We start from the raw sequence: 19,246 nt of genomic DNA on the forward strand, positions 1-19,246 counted from the left end.
AGCAGCTTCACCCGCCCCTCACACGACCCGGCCGTAAGAGCCTCACCTGAACGAGGATTTATAGGTTAAGACAGAATGTCCCTGAAAATGTTCCAGATATTCACACCTGTGCAGTTAGGCCACACATCTATCTCAGCACCTGCAGAGGGCGCTGTTTCACTCAGTGAACATGAGTAATTGCTCACTGAGATGCTGCGACAGTTCTGAAGAATCATCAGAACTGTTGAAAAGTTTTATTGAAAAGGATCTACAGACTGAATAAATGAAGCTGAGACTGACTTCATCGATCAGCTGATTGATCAGGTGGTCCAACCAGAGTCTGGGGAACTCTGAGCTTTATTCAGGTCTACTTTAAATGTCACCTAAAGAAAGCATGAAGCTGTGACTTTGGCACTTTGTGATCGTGTCCGCGCTGTGGAACGATAGTTATCCTCAGAGCCACAGGGCTGCAGCAGGACCAGGTCACACACGGCCAGCATCTGACCTCAGTTCCTCCTGCCACTCCTCCTCCTCCTGCCACTCCTCCTCCTCCTCCTCCTCCCCCTCCTCCCACTCTCCTCGGTCTCTGGTATCTCCTCTGCACACACATTTACGCGCAGACACGGACAGAGAGAGGTTCTCGGTGCGGGTTCAGACCCCGGATGTTTCTGTTCTTCGGTACTTCAGAGAGCAAACCAGTCCTATGAGGGAGGATCTGTGGAGTCTGCAGAAGGTGAAGATCTGGAGTCGCAGATGAAATGATCGCTGCGTAAAACTTCCTTCTCTTCACTCCAAAGATGCAGCTCCTTTTGGTCACCGCCGTGCTCCTCTTCCTCAGACAGTCTGCACGCGCAGAGCCCAAACTAAAGTGTCCGACCCGCTGTGACGTCAGCACCTGTCCAAGTCCCAGCTGCCCCAGCGGCTACGTGCCGGACCGCTGTAACTGCTGCCTGGTGTGCGCGCAGGCGGAGGGCGAGCCGTGCGGGCGCAAGGACGACCTGCCGTGCGGGGACGGGCTGGAGTGCAAACATCCCGCGGGAAAACGGATCAGCAAAGGCTTCTGTCAGTGCAGGTTCAGCAGCCAGGTGTGCGGCAGTGACGACAGGACCTACGGGAACGTGTGTCAGCTGAAGGCCACGAGCAGGAAGAACCTGCAGCAGGGACTTCAGGGGGTCACCCAGATCCACAAGGGACCGTGTGAGACCGGCACAGGTACGACTCAGACTCAGACCGATCCATAAGATGAACCACAGTCAGAGGAGGGCCAGATTTATACAATCATATACAAATATAAACATCTGCAACAAAGTGGAAGTTTCAAGATGCTGTGAGAGAGGAGACCAAAGTTCAGATGAGATTAAACGAATCAGAATAGAATAGAATAGAATTGAATAGACTAGAATAAAATAAAATAAAATAAAGTAAACTGACACTTTAGAAATCGAACACACACTGTAATCGTCTCTCTCAAACTCATCTCTTAAACAAACAGCAGACTGAGTGGGAAGAGTCCGTCTGGAGCCGGCCTCTCTCTAAAGCAGAGAACATAAAACCATAAACATGTCACAGAGATCCACATCTGCTCCGTCCGTGCAGCTCTCCCTCTTGCCGGAGGGTTGTATGTGTGGTTACTCTCTCTCTCTCTCTCTCTCTCTCTCTCTCTCTCTCCCTCTCTTTCTTTCTCTCTCTCTCTCTCTCTCTCTCTCTCTGGACTTAACGATTCTGCAGGACTCTGTAGGACTCTGCAGGACTCTGTAGGACTCTGCAGGACTCTGGTGGACTGGTCCTGTGAACAGAGGGAGGATCTGGTTGTTGCTGTGATGAGGAGTGTCCAGGTCTGCAGAGTGCAGCCTCCTCTGATCTGAATTACAGAGCTTTAGTTGTTCATGATCCATCTGCACATTCTCAGTTAGTCCTCTGCTGCAGGAACATCAGAGCGTGATGAAGGTCACGTGACCACAAAGAGGACAGAGCTATCAGGGATCATGAGCAATCTGATCCACACCTGATCAATCTGATCCACACCTGATCAGAAGATCTGACTCTTTGACGAGCTGCGGGTCTTTAAACTAGGACTCTGCAGTGTGACCTGAGAGACTGAATAGCTACACACACACACACACACACACACACACACACACACACATCCCTATGAGAGGTATCTATGGAGGAAACAGGAAGTCCCTGCTCACCACATACTCTATTTACATTCTCTTTGATCACTAGCCCATTATTTAGTCTGGCTTCACACACACACACACACACACACACACACACACACACACACACACACACAGACACACACACACACACACACAGACTGGGTCAGTAGAGCGTTAGAGGCGTGGTGAGTGGAAATAAACGGTGGCTGAGCTCAGAGAGGAAACGTCTTCATCAGATAGTTTGATTTTATCATTCGTCCTAAAGGTTCAAAAACTCAAGTTTAAAGAAACAAGCTGGAACCTTCAGAGGTCACTACAGACTGAACAGAGGTCACTACAGACTGAACAGAGGTCACTACAGACTGATCAGAGGTCACTACAGACTGATCAGAGGTCACTACAGACTGATCAGAGGTCACTACAGATTGATCAGAGTTTTAATCAGATCCTATGATGATAATAATAATAATAATAATAATAATAATAATAATAATAATAATAATAATAATAATAATATTTCAGAGTAGACAACACCTTAATTAATCTTCAGACTCTGTCTTAAGTCTTGGGATCCTGGATGGCAGACTGGATTTAGAGTCCTGAACCTGCTGCACTCAGATTTTATTTGAGACTCCTCAGAAGATGAACCGCTCTTTCCTCTCAGGCTGAGCTCAGCTGCTCAGCGTGCGGCTGAGGAGACCTCATGAACCCTGTCTTTAGTGGTTAAACCCGTTCAAACTGAGCATTGAGGATTCAAACGTTTCCAGCTGGTCCATCAGGTGTGTTAGTCCGCGTTTAAGAACTGATCCACCATCAGGTCCTGGTTTCAGGAGAGAGGATTTACATCCTACTAGTATTTTCTCAGACTAAAATTTCCTCTTAGGTTTCGACCGTCTGTTGGTCCAAACTGATGCAGCAGACCGGTCTCAGACTTAAGTTCATATGTGGTCCTCTCACTCTCTTGTCTGATCATCCATGTGATGGTAAACACCTTTTTTTAAATCTGCACACCTGCAGGAACCTCAGAGGGTCATCTCTTTATCATAACACCTGCTTTTTGTCCCAACAGGTCCTTCACACCCGTCCAGTCCTCGGTACAAGTTCAACTTCATCGCTGATGTGGTGGAGAAGATCGCTCCAGCTGTGGTCCACATCGAGCTCTTCCTCAGGTAAAGATTTCACCTGTGGGTTTGTTAACAGTTCAGACTGAAGGCCCAGACCTGCAGTGTGCTCTCCTGAGGTGACAGCAGGCAGTGTTTAATGTGAGCACTCAGTCATGAACCACAGGTTCAAATAGTCTGTTTAGTAAAGAGGGAGTCAGAGTTTGACCTGTTCTCTACCCGCTGCTCACCTGTGCACTATACACCGTGAGCATCACAGGTACAGTGACTACACTGACAAACCTCAGTCCTCAGAAAGCATGCAGTGATGAGCGGTCAGGTGTGCTCTCTGTGATCCTGCCCACCTTTACCTGAGGTGTGTGTTCCCGTTACAGACACCCTCTGTTTGGGAGGAACATCCCTCTGTCTAGTGGGTCAGGGTTTGTGATGTCAGAGAATGGACTGATTGTCACCAACGCCCACGTCGTCTCCAGCACCACACCTGTGTCCGGTCAGCAGCACCTCAAGGTACGCAGACCTGTTCTTACCTGGAGACCCGCAGTCCTCCCACCTGAGCCAGGTGCACTGTTTATAATCTGTGATGTCTCTATGCATTGCGATGTCTGTAGACATCAATGTCTCTTAACCTTGATGTTTTAAACTCAATGTTTTGAAACTCAACTTTTTAAACTCTGTGTTTTAAAACTCCACGTTTTTAAACTTGAAGTTTTTAAATTCCACGTTTTTAAATTCCATGTTTTAAACTTGATATTTTTAAATCCATGTTTTTAAAACCTTTCGTGTTTGATTCTCTCCTGAAGGTCCAGATGCAGAATGGTGATGTGTACGAAGCCAGCATCAAGGACATCGACAAAAAGTCTGACATCGCTACCATCAAAGTCAATCCAAAGGTGAGGCACAGATCTGAAACACACCTGTACCTGGGAGGTTTTCCAGATATGACTTTATGAGAAAACTTTACATGTTCAGCAGAGTAAGAGACAGAAACAAAGCCTGTAATCACAGAGAGCTGTCACAGATTCAGACACACTGATGAAACTCTATCAATCTTTATTTTTAAAGTCACAATAATATAATCTGAAGACAAACCAAGCAGCTCTCTGAGCATCAGTGTCATAAATCCTGATTTCTGCAATCATCATCAGGATCCTCAGAGGAACCACCGGGCGTGTTACTGATGAACACCGCAGTGTAACCTGTGACCCCATGCTGATAGCGCACTGAGATACATTCAGTGCAGAGACATACAGTAGAGAAACACACACGGTGCAGAGACATACAGTAGAGACACACGGTGAAGAGACACACATGGTGCAGAGACATACGGTGCAGAGACACACACGATGCAGAGACATACAGTGCAGAGACACACATGGTGCAGAGACACACATGGTGCAGAGACATACAGTGCAGAGACACAGTGCAGAGACACACTTGGTGCAGAGACACACAGGGTGCAGAGACACATGGTGCAGAGACACATACGGTTCAGAGACACACACGGTGCAGAGACAAACACGGTGCAGAGACACACAGGGTGCAGAGACACACATGGTGCAGAGACACATACGGTTCAGAGACACACACGGTGCAGAGACACACACGGTGCAGACACATACGTTGCAGAGACACACATTAAGCAGAGACAAATGCAGAAATAAGACAATGAGGAACCATGTGAAACATGTGTTCAGCCTTGAGGACACTTGTGGCTCATGTCGGTGGGAAAAACTGGACGTAAACAGGAGCGGTTTGTTTCTCCACAGGGCAGCATTAATAAACCTCCTCACAGCCTCCATCCGCTCTGCTGCTCCAGTTAAACTCCTGCCGGGTAATGACTGTCTGCAGGGTGTTTTCTCTCCACACAGTGTGTGTGTGTGTGTGTTTACAGTGTGTGTCATGTGTGCAGGTTCACAGAGGTGTTAACAGGGTGGAGGACTGGTCCACAGTCAGGGTCAGAACCTCCCCAGAGGGACATTGAATACCTCCAGCTATCCACAGCCAAGACCATCCGAGGGATTAGAAGGGGGATTATTAACACACTGCTCTGACGCAGATTCCCGGCTGAGGTCCGGACAGTTCTCTGATTTCCCAGACTGATACGGGCCACTGCTGATTCACCTGGCATATATCTCATCGCTCATGTTGTTGAACAATAATGTGATTCTTAATCCTCTTCATATAGAAGTCAAGATTTAAGAGCTGAGTGTCATGTAGGGTTGGTTACAGTTTTCAAAAAGTAAGTCATGAAAGGATCAGGGGTTTTGTTACATACTTAAAATGAAACCAAACCAAAGTCCAGATGTGCAACTGTGACCTGAGACATCTGTTCAGACACTGAGTGGTTAGGGTTCAGGGATTTCTGCAGTAAGGTATGCCTTAAGACCTTTCCTGAACCATGGAGGGATCATCTGCAGATGGAAATGTGTCTGAAGTGTGTGAGACTTCTGAAGAGCTGGACACACTGAGTGATGAATCTCTAAACCTGATTCAAAGACCATCTGACAAAGACCCTGTTTCAGACAGTCTCAGTCTGAACCAGAACATCCCTGCTCACACAGAAAGACACAAGCCAGGAAGCAGCTGTTCACCATAAAACTTAAAAAGATGCAGCATTAATCTCTTTCTCTCTGTATAATCTGTATAGTAAGAGCTGAGGTCTTGTTGCATACCTGTCTGTGTTGTGTCCTGAGGTTGAGAGATGGATCTATAAAGTCAGCTCTTGCTAGTGAGTTAGTTAAAGTCCTGTGAACTGGAGTTTAGAGGGACTTTGTGAGCTCCTGTACGGTCCACAGAAAGGACAGATCACCTGTTTACAGCGAACTTCCCTGTTCCTCATGGTCCCTGGGGCTGAGGACTAAAAAAAGTTGAAGGTTATGAACAGATCAAAGTCTGGTGAAGTTTAGAGCAGGTTGTGGTTTTGGCTCCTCACGTTTAGAGTAAATGTTTGAAAGAAACGTTTTGTTGAAGGAAACTTCCCTCAGTGTCCTGCCTGTAGAAAACAGTCTTAAGTGAAGCCTCAGATGAAACATTTGGTTGTTATGAGTTTCACTGCTAAGAGTGTAGAGAGTTCACAACAGCAATGGAACTATTTCAAAACAAAAGCACACAAAACCAAAGAAAGCTTAGGTAACAGCACTGAGGAATAACAGACAGCTCACCTCAGAGTGATACCTGTCTGTTCAGATCAGTCAGGGTGATACCTGGCTCAGGGTTCCCACGCGTCCTGGAAAACCTGGAAAACAGTTGATCAGTTTTCCAGTACTGGAAAACACCTGGAAAATGGGAGAAAAAGTCAAATGTCCTGGAAAATCACATATAGTCCTGGAAAATTATTCCAACATGGCTGCGTTTGACCTGACCCTATTAACAAAACACATCCCCATTCATTGAAAGTTGAGTGCACACTGTGCTGGAAAAGACAGCGACACTGCACAACTTTTTTCACATCTTTTCTCCTTCATTTTATAATCATGCATTCACAGAAAACGGGGGTATATTGTCTAGTTTTATGGTACATTAACCTTGTGGTGTGCTCTTTTGATTCAAAGAGTCTTATATTTAAGTTATAGTGTGACCAGTGGAGTCAGCAGAGAGCTTGGGGGTCTGTGCCTCACAACTTTCTCTGCAGACTGAGAGCTCTATTACCGTACTCTAGCTCAGTTGTTCTCAAAGTGGGGTCCTGGGAACCCTGGGGGTCCGCGAACCATAGCGTGAAATAATTTGAACAAAATTCTAATAAATTATAAAATTGTGCTGTGTCATTACAAAACAGCACATACACCATTGTTATGATACCATTTGGTGGCTCGAAGGGATATGTGAGTCTTGTTACTGTTAATTTTCTGAAAGCGTTTAAGATCAATTACTTGAAAAGTATAAATGTTGTCATGTTGAGTCCACAAGGAATGAAATGACCCTCTGTTTTAAAGTATACAAGTGGTATTTACTTGATTCAAATTGAAGTGTTATCTGTTTATCACTATGGTGCAGGTCTGAAGTATTTACATTGATACGTTTTACAATACAAATAGTTCCAAGGGAAACTAAGAGTGCAAATGGTAGTAAGCATGTGCTTCAGTGATGGGAAGATCGGCTCTTTTCAAAAAGCCGGTTCTTTTGACTCAGCTCCCAAAGAAGAGCCATCTCTTTCGACTCCCGAATGGCTCCTAATCTAGGATCTTTCGTAGCCGTATATTTTACCTTAACTTTGCAAAAACTAATGGTTTGTGTTGAAAACCCTTTTACATACAGTGTTTTTATGAGAAGACATATAATTGACCAATTTGGTGCATTTATTCTGTAACAAAACCATTCTAACCCTAACCGTAGGGTTAGGATATGATTAGGGTTGGGGTTAGGGTTGGGATTGGAGTTAGGGTTAGGGTTAGGGTTGTGGTTAGGATTAGGGTTAGGGTTAGATTAGGATTACAGTTAGGGTTAGGGTTAGGGTTAGGGTTGTTATTAGGGTTTGGGTTAGGATTAGGGTTAGGGTTGTGATTAAATTAGGGTTAGGACTAGGGTTAGGATTAGGGTTAGGGTTAGGATTAGGGTTAGGGTTATGATTAGGGTTGGGTTAGGGTTGTTATTAGGGTTAAGGTTAGGATTAGGGTTAGGATTAGGGTTAGGGTTAGGGTTAGGATTAGGGTTGTGATTAGGGTTAGGATTAGGGTTACGGTTAGGGTTAGGGTTAGGGTTAGGATTAGGGTTGTGATTAGGGTTAGGGTTAGGGTTACGGTTAAGGTTAAGGTTAGGATAAGTGTTAGGATTAGGGTTAGGGTTAGGATTAGGGTTGTGATTAGGGTTAGGGTTGTGATTAAATTAGGGTTAGGACTAGGGTTAGGATTAGGGTTAGGGTTAGGATTAGGGTTAGGGTTAGGGTTATGATTAGGGTTGGGGTTAGGGTTAGGATTAGGGTTGTGATTAGGGTTAGGGTTAGGGTTGTTATTCGGGTTAAGGTTAGGATTAGGGTTGCGGTTTGGGTTGTGATTAGGGTTAGGGTTAGGATTAGGGACCAGATACCTGTCTGTTCACCTCAGAGTGATACCTGTCTGCTCACATCAGTCAGAGTGATACCTGTCTGTTCACCTCAGTCAGAGTGATACATGTCTGTTTACCTCAGAGTGATACCTGTCTGTTCACCTCAGTCAGAGTGATACCTGTCTGTTCACCTCAGTCAGAGTGATACCTGTCTGTTCACCTCAGTTAGAATGATACCTCTCTGTTCACCTCAGTTAGAATGATACCTGTCTGTTCACCTCAGAGTGATACCTGTCTGTGTACCTCAGTCAGAGTGATACCTGTCTGCGCACCTCAGAGTGATACTTGTCTGTGTACCTCAGTCAGAGTGATACCTGTCTGTTCACCTCAGTCAGAGTGATACCTGTCTGTTCACCTCAGAGTGATACCTGTCTGCTCACCTCAGTCAGAGTGATACCTGTCTGTTCACCTCAGTCAGAGTGATACCTGTCTGTGTTCCTCAGTCAGAGTGATACCTGTCTGTTCACCTCAGTTAGAATGATACCTGTCTGTTCACCTCAGTTAGAGTGATACATGTCTGCTCACCTCAGAGTGATACCTGTCTGCTCACCTCAGAGTGATACCTGTCTGCTCACCTCAGTTAGAGTGATACCTGTCTGTTCACCTCAGAGTGATACCTGTATTTGTACCTCAGTCAGAGTGATACCTGTCTGTTCACCTCAGTCAGAGTTATATCTGTCTGCTACATTACTTTAAATGAGGCCGTCCTCAGGCAAGCACTAACAGGGATGCTGGCTTTGAACTGTGAGCTGATAACAAGCCAGGTGGTCCCTTTAGACCGGAGGACAAGGCGTCTCTGACTTCCCAAAAAAATGTCAGATTTTGATTCATCAGACCACAGGACAGTTTTCCACTTCCCCTCAGTCCATCTTCAATGGGCTCAGGTCCAGAGAAGTCCGTGGTCTAGTTTGACCGATGAGCGCTGTCGTGGAAGATAAGCAGAGGGTGGGTCACTGTGCAATAAATTCTGAAACCAATATCAGCTGGACCCAGCGTGACTGAAGGCTGACGTCCCCACTTCCGAGCTTGACCACGGCCTGGACCAGCAACAGGACCTGGACCAAGACAGGGAGGAAATCCAGATCACTCCAGCTTAAAGAAATCCAAAACATAGCAGACTGAGCTCATTCCTTCGCTCTGCGTCACACTGTCTGTGTGCTCACATGTGTTTCTACTCAGCTGGCTCTGTTCCTCCCTCCCAGTCCGTTTCTGTGGACTCATGTGTCTCTCCACAGCGTCCCCTCTCTGAGCTCTGTGTGGAGCTGTATCCTGATACCTGAAGGGGTTTCTGACATTTTAACACGCCTCTGCAGGTCTCTTTAGGTTTCTGTAGCTAAAGGGGTTCTGGAGGTTGTTGCCATAGAGTGAGCTTGTGTTTGAGGTCACACCTGACTGTTGTTGGATTCAAAGACCGATGAAGTTTAGAGAGCTGGTGGATTGTAGCCTCCTGCTGCAACCTCACATCACACTCTCTTTTTTTCCTCCTCTCAGACCAAGTTGCGGGTTCTGTTTCTGGGCCACAGTGCAGACCTGCGGCCTGGGGAGTTCGTGGTTGCGATCGGCAGCCCCTTCGCCTTGCAGAACACCGTCACCACCGGCATTGTCAGCACGGCTCAGAGGGATGGGAAGGAGCTGGGCCTCAAGGACTCCGACATGGATTACGTCCAGACGGACGCCATCATCAACGTGAGATTTAAGCTGCATGTGATCTGAGAATAAACTGTGTAGGTTTTCTATGATTCAGGATAAGAAGGACTGTAACGTGCTTGAGATGTTCTCTGTGTTTGTCTGCAGTACGGGAACTCAGGAGGACCTCTCGTCAACTTGGTGAGCTTTTCCTTTACTACCTCACAGCTTTCAGAAACACAATATATCCCTGTCTGCCTGAGTCTGGTCCCAAAGCTGATCCACGCTAACAACCTGGCCCATGCTAACAATCACATGAGGACAAACACTGACAAACCCAACAGTCTAGTTTTCATAGTGTGGAGAGCAGCGATACAAAGGACACTGCTCCCAACCAGAGTCCACTCTCTGAGCTGAGATCTAACAACATCTCTCACAGTCACACATGACTTTAGAGGAAACAAACATGGCCACTGATGGGCAGGAGGAACTGGTGATAATCCACAGAGTGCACGCTCAGCTGTACTCAGGGTTCCCCTCACAGCACGACCTCTGAGTGTAAATCCTGAACACGGTTAATGTGTAGGATCTTAAATCAGAGCTTCTGTGACATTCGTCTTCGATCCACAGGAACTTCTGACATTGTCTGACCAATCAAACATCCAGACTCTGCTCCGGAGGAGGAGTCAGGTGATTATCTCATAGTGAGTATGCTGCGTTACTGAAAGTGTGTTTGTGTCTCTGTGTTTGAGGATGGGGAGGTGATCGGCATCAACACTCTGAAGGTTGCAGCAGGAATCTCTTTCGCCATCCCCTCCGATAGGATCACCCGCTTCCTCAACGATTCACTGGACAAGTCAAGCAAAGGTGAGTCTGACCGTGACGTCACTGTGCAGGTATCGAATGTCTGTGACGACCTGCTCATCTAAAGCTCCAACCCTCTCTGTGTTTCAGATGTGAAGTCCATAAAGAAGCGCTTTGTGGGGATCAGGATGCTGACCATCACCCCAGCGTGAGTCTGAGCTGAGGATCAGGTTTTTGAAGACGTACAGAGAGAAGACTGATTTCACCTCCTCTGAGCTCTTTAACCCTTCAGAGTATGTTTGGTGCTGAAACACGGCTGCAGGTCTCAGAGGCGTCCCACAGGGATCCATGTTGGATCCTCTTCTCTTCCCTCTCTGCTGTGAAACTCACTTTAAAGATCATATGATCTGAATACTCAAAGTTGAAATGTGGGATGTGTTTCTCTGGCTCTCACTGCTCCAGACCTTTTCTATAAAGTCTGACTGTTTGAACTTGTCTGGATGCTGATGAACCAAAGTTAAACATTCAACAGAACAGCTACAGGTCCCTCTAAAACCAGGTCTAACATGATGAAGAGGCGTGTTTCCACAGACAGGGTTTAGAGTTTGTTTTAAAGCTGCACAGTTAACATGTGAAAAAGCTGAGGTGAAAATATGTAAACTCAAAGCCTTCCTGAGCTTTTTTCAGACGCTGCATGCTTCTGATCATTGCTAAGCTAACATGTTACCGACCCTCCCGTCATAGTGTTGGTGAACTTCTGCCTCCTCTGTCTGAAACTCTGTCACATGACTCTCAGGTGAGGTGCATACTATTTATCTCACAGTCCTGGTGTTTCTCTCTCAGGCTGACTGAAGAGCTGAAACAACAGAACCCAGACTTCCCCAACGTCACCAGAGGGATCTACGTCCACGAGGTGGTCCCTCACTCACCTGCAGACAAGTATGTCTGATCTACTCTGATCCACTATGTTCCAATCTGATTCCCTATGATCCACTCTGATTCACTCTGTTCCACTCTTATCCACTGTGATTCAGTCTGATCCACTATGTTCCACTCTGATTCACTGATTCACTCTGATCCACTCCGATTCACTCTGATCCATTCTGATCCACTCTGATACACTGTGATCTCTCTTTCTCTCCCTCTCTCTTTCAGAGGGGGAATCAAAGATGGAGACATTATTGTGAAACTGAATGGCAGACCTATGACGACCACAGCTGACCTTCAGGGTGCGCTGCAGGAGGAATCGACTCTACTGCTGGAGGTCAGGAGGGACAACGACGACCTCCTCTTTAACATCCAACCTGACGTCATCATGCAGTAAACACCTGAGACTCTGCTGCAGAGGAACACCTGAGACTTTGCTTTAGAGTCAGATGAACACCTGAGACTCTGCTGCAGAGTCAGAGGAACACCTGAGGATCTACTTTCTGTGGAAGAACATGCCAGAGGATGGAAACACAGCTGTAAAGGACTGTTCTCAAACATATCCTCTAACACCTGGTGACTGTTACCTTTAAATAGATCAACTGATGGAGGTGAAGCTTTCTCTGACTTGCTGAGCTTTGATCTCTGTCCTCCTTCTTCATTTTTGACTTTGAACTAATGCTGTAAGTTTTTTACCTGTGGACTCGTTTACTGTACCTTAACCTTCATCACATGATGTCAGTGTGAGGTGACATCACAGCAACACGACTGAGGACGCTCTGATGGAGGGATCTCACTTCAATGAAACAAACGTGAAGTTAGGGATGAATCATCCTCAGCTACACGCTCCTCAGGTATCCACTGAACAGCTGACCTCATCTTTCTCACTTTAAAGAGACTCAACCTGTCCTCACCTGAAAGAGGGTCAACCTGAGGCCCTGGCAGGGTTTGGACCTGGTCTAGACCACCATATACTGCTGGTGCTGGTTTCAGGTCAGACCTTTAGGCCCTGGTTCACTTGGAGTCTAGAGACTGGTTCCTGGAGGGTCTGTGGCCCCCTTTGAGTGAGTTGCCTCACCTGATGATGTGTTCTTTAAACACCTGGATGATCTGAGTGAGATCAGGTCAAACCTTCCTCTCTGTCCGTTTGTTGGCGCTCAGTAAGAAGGACTAAATATAAATAAGGCATAATGTATGATGAGCAGGTGGTTATGGGCGATAGAATCCCTTTGCGTCTGGTTTTTGTCTCACCCTGAGAGATTCTATTTCCCATAACTACCTGCAAACAATACATTGTCCCACTCATTACCCGGCTACTAACTTAAGATACAAACACGTTGTTAAAAACATTGATTAAAGATGATTTTATTGATCTAAAATTATTTTATATTTACAGTTTCTATAAAATAGTCCCAGTGATTCCACGTCAGATAGCATTCCATGGCGATGGATTCTTATCTGCCTGTTGCGGTGGATTGAACATGAAACTGTCCTCATCTCTCCTTCTTCTCTGAGCTCTGCGGTTCACACACCTTTAAAAATAAACAAATGTCACAACTTTGAACCCTGCTGCTATCATCACCACCGCTCATAGTTAAAGTTTCTTTGTAGAGATAACTTCAAGTTTCTCTCACCTGCTCCACTCGTTGACAATATTGCTGGATAGATTCGACATGACGTGTGATCAGTTTGCCTCTGGTGTTGCTCATGTTAGTGAAAGTTAATAACTGTCATCAAGGGGTTTTGAGCTGATTGGCTCCTGGAAACATCAATGTGGAAACAGGCGGCATTAACGCACACGCAGGTCTTCACTTGAATCCCTCTGAGACCTGAGCGTGTCAGTCAAAGATGTGTTCATATTCAAACATCAGTTCTTTGTGTCTGCACCAAGTTCACTAAGACTCACGGTATTAAAGTGCTGACTCATTGCAAATGTTAAACTTCATGGTACTGTCTCTGGTATTTGTCCTCTTTATGTGATGAGATGTTTTTAATAAACAAACGTGAAACGTGTGTGTTTCTGACGAGCACCGGATGAGATGAATTTTTTCTTTTTGTTCTCTTTGTCCTGTTTGTTTCTCAGTGAAAACCTTCAGCCCGTTGATAGAACCTTCAGCACGTTAACAGAACCTCATGTTTTCATGTGCGAGCAGCAGCGGCTTTCACACCTCATAAACTTTGACAGACGTGAGTTTGTTTGGGTCTGCTCTGTTCCCTCTGAATCTGGGTCACTGACTGGTTACTCTGGAAACAGGAGGAGCTCAGCTCGGAGAATAAAACCCAACTGTGTGGAAACGAGCTCATAAACACTCCTGAGAGGAAACATGTCTGCCTGCAGGAACGTGGAGAACCTTCACCACAGAGACGTCTCAGGGTTCAGAGAGAGACAGGCACGACAGACTGACGCCTCAGCAATCACTCTCCTTCCCACAAACACACACAGTTATCAGTGAAGGGGCTGAATGGTAACTTTGGATGTTTTTTGCTTTAATGTTATTTTATTAAAACGTGTTGTTCACTTTAAAACGTTTCGCCTCTCTCAGAGGCCGCCCTCACTCTTTTGGTTGTTGTTTTTATAAGACGTCTCTTGAAAGATGACGTAAACTGAAAACTCTCTACGAGGGGAGGAGAAGTGTGAAACAGAGACACCGAGGCATGTCTTTCCTCTGAGGTCAGCTGCAGAGCAATGAGAGGAACACTGACCTACATTCAGCTCAGCCTGCAGACCTCAGGAGAGAAACAGAACAAGCAGCAGACTCACAGAGCACACTGAGCTGCTGTTTCACTGAAGGGCAAAACACAACATTTCACAAAACACAACAACATGTTGCCTATCCTCAACACCACAGGGCTTCTTCTCGAAGTATTTTCATTCCACAATTTGTTATTGTACTTCAACAGCACAGTCCAAACTTCAGTGTGAGTTTAGTGTGTCATTTCTATCTCCCATGGACAGTCCCCACCAGGATTCAAACCCAGTACCCCTTGCGTTGAAAGGCAGCAGCCCTGTCCACCACACCACATGGCAACGTTGTAGTGTTTGCCTCTTTAGGTCTTTTCCTTCCACCAATTTGTTGTAGTTGTGAGGGAAGTGCCCTTACTGGGATTTGAACCCTGAACCATCAGATTGAAAGATAGCAGGCCTATCCTAAGAGTCAAGTCTGACATCTGACTCCGAGACCTAAGTATGTCCTAATATGTAGGCTACACTTTAGGAGTATTAGGCTACAATACATGTGTATCTTTTGTTGAAATATGCCTTTATTATTTCTATATCCGCTTCCATTTTTTCCAACTCAGTTTGAAGTTTGTGAAGGGACTCAGCTGAGTAATATAACAGAAACAGGAAATGATTTTGAGCTGTTGGGTTCTGTCCAATCAGAAAAAAGACGTGTTGTCCCTCCCCTTTCCGTTTTCTGAAATGTTGTTGTGTTTTCTGAAATGTTGTCGTGTTTTGCCCTTCATGGCCACTGAAACACAGAGATCTACCTGACTCCGCGTCCTCTCAGAGTCAGGTAGAGTCCGATCCATGGAGTTCATGAGACTCTCTGCAGACATGGTTTGTCTCCATGAGAGGATTTTAGTGTCCCACAGAGTTCCTGTCGGTATACGACTCTTAATGCAGACAAACGCCTGACTCAGCTTTTTCCTGATGACCACACGTTTTTAAAGCTTTGATGGACGACAAGCCTGAAATGAAGTCCGTCTCCGTGAGTGCACGTCTGTAATTAAAGAAGTATTTCTGGGTCTGAACTCAGAGAGTCTCAGTGAGGGGAACATATGGAGAGGTTCTGTGGTCGTATGCTCTGTGGATGCTGAATCTATAAACACTCCGTCTCTCCGAACATGATGACTTCACGTCAGCCGACAGGCTCGGTCATGAGACCAGGTGTCTGTTTGAAGACTCTCTGATCTCTGATCCTGAAACTGTTCCCAACGCTTCAATAACAAAGATTTATCTCTGATGAACACTTTATGAACCAATCCTCGAATGCTCCATTAGATCAGGAGGAGGAAGAGTCTCCTCAGATGTCTAAACTTCAGCTCTCTGGGACCCAAAGAGGACCTCAGAGACTGCTTCAGGTCCTAGTCCCAGCTCAGGATGGACTTCATGTCTCTAAAGGACAGGAACAGACAGGTGAGACAACCCAGCCTCCATGTTTACACACCTGATCTACCTGACCCTGCACTTCATCGCTCTGCTTCCTCTTCGTCACTCTGCTTCCTCTTCCTCTTCATCGATCGATCAAGTACAGCGAATCCGAGACTGAACATGCTGAGGTTGATAGTAGCTGTCTGTCTCAGGTGAGCTGCAGAGGAAGTGAAGTACCTGCAGGACGAGATCCGCTCATACCTAAACCATCAGCTGGATCTCTGAGGGCTCCATCAGGACAAGGTTTAACCAATCACAGCTCAGCTCTCTGAGGGAGCGTCTGTGCTTGACATGCAGCACAAAAGAAATCCATCACTCTGACTCCATGAGAAGAGTTTAATCAAGACACCAATTACAAGAATCAACTACTCATGCACACACACACACACACACACACACACACACACACACACACACACACACACACACACACACACACACACACACACACACACAGTCACTAAGTTATGAACATCATAAACCCCGCCCGAGTGGATGATTTAACCCTTTGAGAGTCAGACGGCGTCTCTTCATCGCAGTGAGTGAGCGTGAAGCTCCACAGTCCTCTAAAGAGTCAGACAGACGTGTTTACTGACATCACAACGCTTTAACATCAATAAAAATAGAACCTCTCATTCGGCACTTTGTGTTCTTCATTATCAATATATCAGATCAGTGTGTGTTTATTAAAGTGTATCAGTGTGTGTTTATTAAAGTGTATCAGTGTGTGTTTATTAAAGTGTATCAGCGTGTGTTTACTAAAGTGTATCAGTGTGTGTTTATTAAAGTGAATCAGTGTGTGTTTATTAAAGTGTATCAGTGTGTGTTTATTAAAGTGTATCAGCGTGTGTTTATTAAAGTGTATCAGTGTGTGTTTATTAAAGTGTATCAGTGTGTGTTTATTAAAGTGTATCAGTGTGTGTTTATTAAAGTGTATCAGTGTGTGTTTATTAAAGTGAATCAGTGTGTGTTTATTAAAGTGTATCAGTGTGTGTTTATTAAAGTAAATCAGTGTGTGTTTATTAAAGCAGATCAATGTGTGCTGGGGAATGTGTCTGAGGGTTTCTGGGAGTTAGAGTTTTGGACGCAGCGATCCGACCGTAGGTTTGTCGGAGCAGAACTCTTTCCACCAGGAAGGCCTCTCCAGGACCTGAGAGCCCTGCATCACTGTGGACCAGAGGTTCCTGTAGAGCTGAGAGGAGGAGAGACCAGAGGTTACTGAGACATCTAAAACCTCTCTGTGAGCTCACACACACACACACACACACACACACACACACACACACACACACACACACACACACACACACACACTCACTCACTGATACTGTGTGTGTGTGTGTGTGTGTGTGTGTGTGTGTGTTTGTGTGTGTGTGTGTTTGTGTGTGAGTATGTGTGTGTGTGTGTGTGTGTGTGTGTGTGTGTGTGTGTGTGTGTGTGTGTGTGTGTGTGTGTGTTTGTTTGTTTACCTGTCCGTCGGCGTTGCCTATAGGTGAGTTTAGAATGAAATCTGTAGGAGCCAAAACATCAACCAACGCCACAGCCTCGTCCTTCAGCTGCTCATAGAGACAAAGACAGATCTGAGATCAGCATCACTTCGGGTACAGACAGGAAGTGATCAAAGAACATACAGAACAGCTGATCACAGTACACAAGATCATGCAGCTACAACAGCTGTCAGTGAACCGTGTGCGCGTGTGTGCGTGAGTGTACCTGGGTGCACAGAGTGAGGATGCTCATCTGGATCAGCTCTGCAGGTCTCCCTCCACTCAGGTAATTACCTGCACAGGTAGAACAATAACGCACACACATCAGTCCAACATGATCTGGATTAATATATGCAGTACATGTGTAGATACAGGTGCGTATTTGTGTGCAGGTGTGTATGTACAGGTGTGTAGATACAGACCCTGGTAGAGCGTTGTGGTGTGGTTGCTGAGGCTCCACAGTCCGTATAGAGCGCAGAGTTTCTTCAGAACCGGTCTGAGACCAGCTGGAGTGTCGGGGTCAAAGGTCAGGTCATGAAACCTCTGCAGACAGTTCGTTTCAATGTAAGCCATCGCCAGAGAGCGACAGTAATACACCTGTACACACGCACACGCACACAGAAGAACAAAATTAAAGGTGACGCAGAAGTCTTTAAACATGTATTCACTCTAACGTCCAGCAGGGGGCGACTCCTCTGATTGTATGTCAGTCTATCTGTCCTCCTCCTCAGCTGGTTTATTCCCTCAGCAAACACAAAGGAGTTTATGGTCTAGATATCTAGTTTCTTGTTCAACACAGCATGATGTTCATTTAGTAAATGATGGTCCCATTTAGAGTCACAGAGAGCAGGAAGAGGGAAGGAGTCAGACCGTGGACACTTTGGGACACCTGGGAACACCTGGGACTGACAGGTGGGACCACAGAGACTTGATAAACGTTTGGTTCAGTGTTTGCTAATTCAAACAGACAAACTTTATTAATACTTATTTTTTCAGTCATTTTATTTTGACCATATTTGGAAGAGTGGGCGGGGCTTGAGAGGAGCAAACCCCTCACTCCTCTCCAGCTCCACCCACTCTTCCAAATATGGTCACTTCCTATCCAACAATTACCACCATAATAAATATCAAAATGAAAACCTAAAGTTTCAAAACAATTGGTCCTAAAGTATGACATCACTGTGGCCATGCCCACTTCTTATAAACAATCTATGCAAACAGATGTATCTAATCTAACAAACACTGCAGTGCTCGTCCTGTAAAGCAACTGTATACCTTTGTGCATGTAGCTTTAGCTTCTTGGACATTGTACATGTGCAGACTCCCAGAAAAACACACAGAGCCTGCTTCCCCAGAGAACTCTCAACTGCTGCAATTCATCATATTAATAGTGAAAAACAAGTCATTTAATCCAGTGACACACACCGATTCCCAGAACAGAGACACACACCCATCTGAGTGTGTCGGTAACACAAACCAGATGAGTGACTGAAGAAAATCACACCTCCATGAAACTGACTCTGTTATGTTTCTGACCATCTGAGGGGAAACATGAAGAGCTGTGTGTGTGTGTGTGTGTGTGTGTGTGTGTGTGTGTGTGTGTGTGTGTGTGTGTGTGTGTGTGTGTGTGTGTGTGTGTGTGTGTGTGTGTGTGTGTGTGTGTGTTCTTTGGACAGCAGGTCTGATGATACGTTTCTGACACTGTGTGAAGAAGACAATACCAGCTAAACCTTCATCCAGGATGAAGATTATCGTTTAAATGAGATGCTAAAGGGAGTCTCAGCTTCAAGTCTGAGCAGTCATCTTTAGAGCCAAACCCTAACCCTGCTGTCAGGGATGATTATCCACGGGAAAGACAGCAGTTTTAAATTACAGAGACATGAATACAGATTAAATAAAACTTTGTGTGGACACAGGATCAGAGTCCTGGTCCAACCAGCCAGCCAC

General features: G+C 45.7%; 2 protein-coding genes across 2 annotated transcripts in view; one reads left to right on the forward strand and one right to left on the reverse strand.

Annotated features, from left to right (window-relative positions):
• Nucleotides 1–612: 612 nt before the first annotated feature.
• On the forward strand, nucleotides 613–13,063 carry htra3b (HtrA serine peptidase 3b). Its single transcript, XM_034677239.1, has 10 exons — nucleotides 613–1,191; nucleotides 3,211–3,310; nucleotides 3,637–3,769; nucleotides 4,063–4,152; nucleotides 9,794–9,988; nucleotides 10,097–10,129; nucleotides 10,681–10,795; nucleotides 10,883–10,940; nucleotides 11,576–11,671; nucleotides 11,888–13,063. Exons 1-10 carry the CDS (start codon nucleotides 777–779, stop codon nucleotides 12,054–12,056), a joined length of 1,404 nt encoding a protein of 467 aa, XP_034533130.1. The 5' UTR covers nucleotides 613–776; the 3' UTR covers nucleotides 12,057–13,063.
• A 3,065-nt stretch (nucleotides 13,064–16,128) lies between these two features.
• acox3 (acyl-CoA oxidase 3, pristanoyl) overlaps nucleotides 16,129–19,246 on the reverse strand; it is an 11,168-nt gene continuing 8,050 nt past the window's right edge. Inside the window, exons 16-19 of the mRNA XM_034677096.1 lie at nucleotides 17,722–17,896; nucleotides 17,526–17,593; nucleotides 17,282–17,368; nucleotides 16,129–17,004 (exon numbers count right to left, since the gene is read on the reverse strand). Coding sequence (XP_034532987.1) covers nucleotides 16,885–17,004; nucleotides 17,282–17,368; nucleotides 17,526–17,593; nucleotides 17,722–17,896 — 450 coding nt within the window. The 3' untranslated portion in view covers nucleotides 16,129–16,884. The remainder of the gene's footprint in view (nucleotides 17,005–17,281; nucleotides 17,369–17,525; nucleotides 17,594–17,721; nucleotides 17,897–19,246) is intronic.

The sequence above is a fragment of the Notolabrus celidotus genome, chromosome 23 (assembly GCF_009762535.1).
Source record: "Notolabrus celidotus isolate fNotCel1 chromosome 23, fNotCel1.pri, whole genome shotgun sequence".
Lineage (NCBI taxonomy): Eukaryota > Metazoa > Chordata > Actinopteri > Labriformes > Labridae > Notolabrus > Notolabrus celidotus.

Bases quoted from the DNA above. Each gene is read 5' to 3' on its own strand.
- htra3b (XM_034677239.1), top strand. From the start codon at position 777: ATGCAGCTCCTTTTGGTCACCGCCGTGCTCCTCTTCCTCAGACAGTCT. The intron at 3,770-4,062 runs GTACGCAGACCT...TCTCTCCTGAAG, and splicing joins CCGGTCAGCAGCACCTCAAG to GTCCAGATGCAGAATGGTGA. The intron at 11,672-11,887 runs GTATGTCTGATC...TCTCTCTTTCAG, and splicing joins CCTCACTCACCTGCAGACAA to AGGGGGAATCAAAGATGGAG.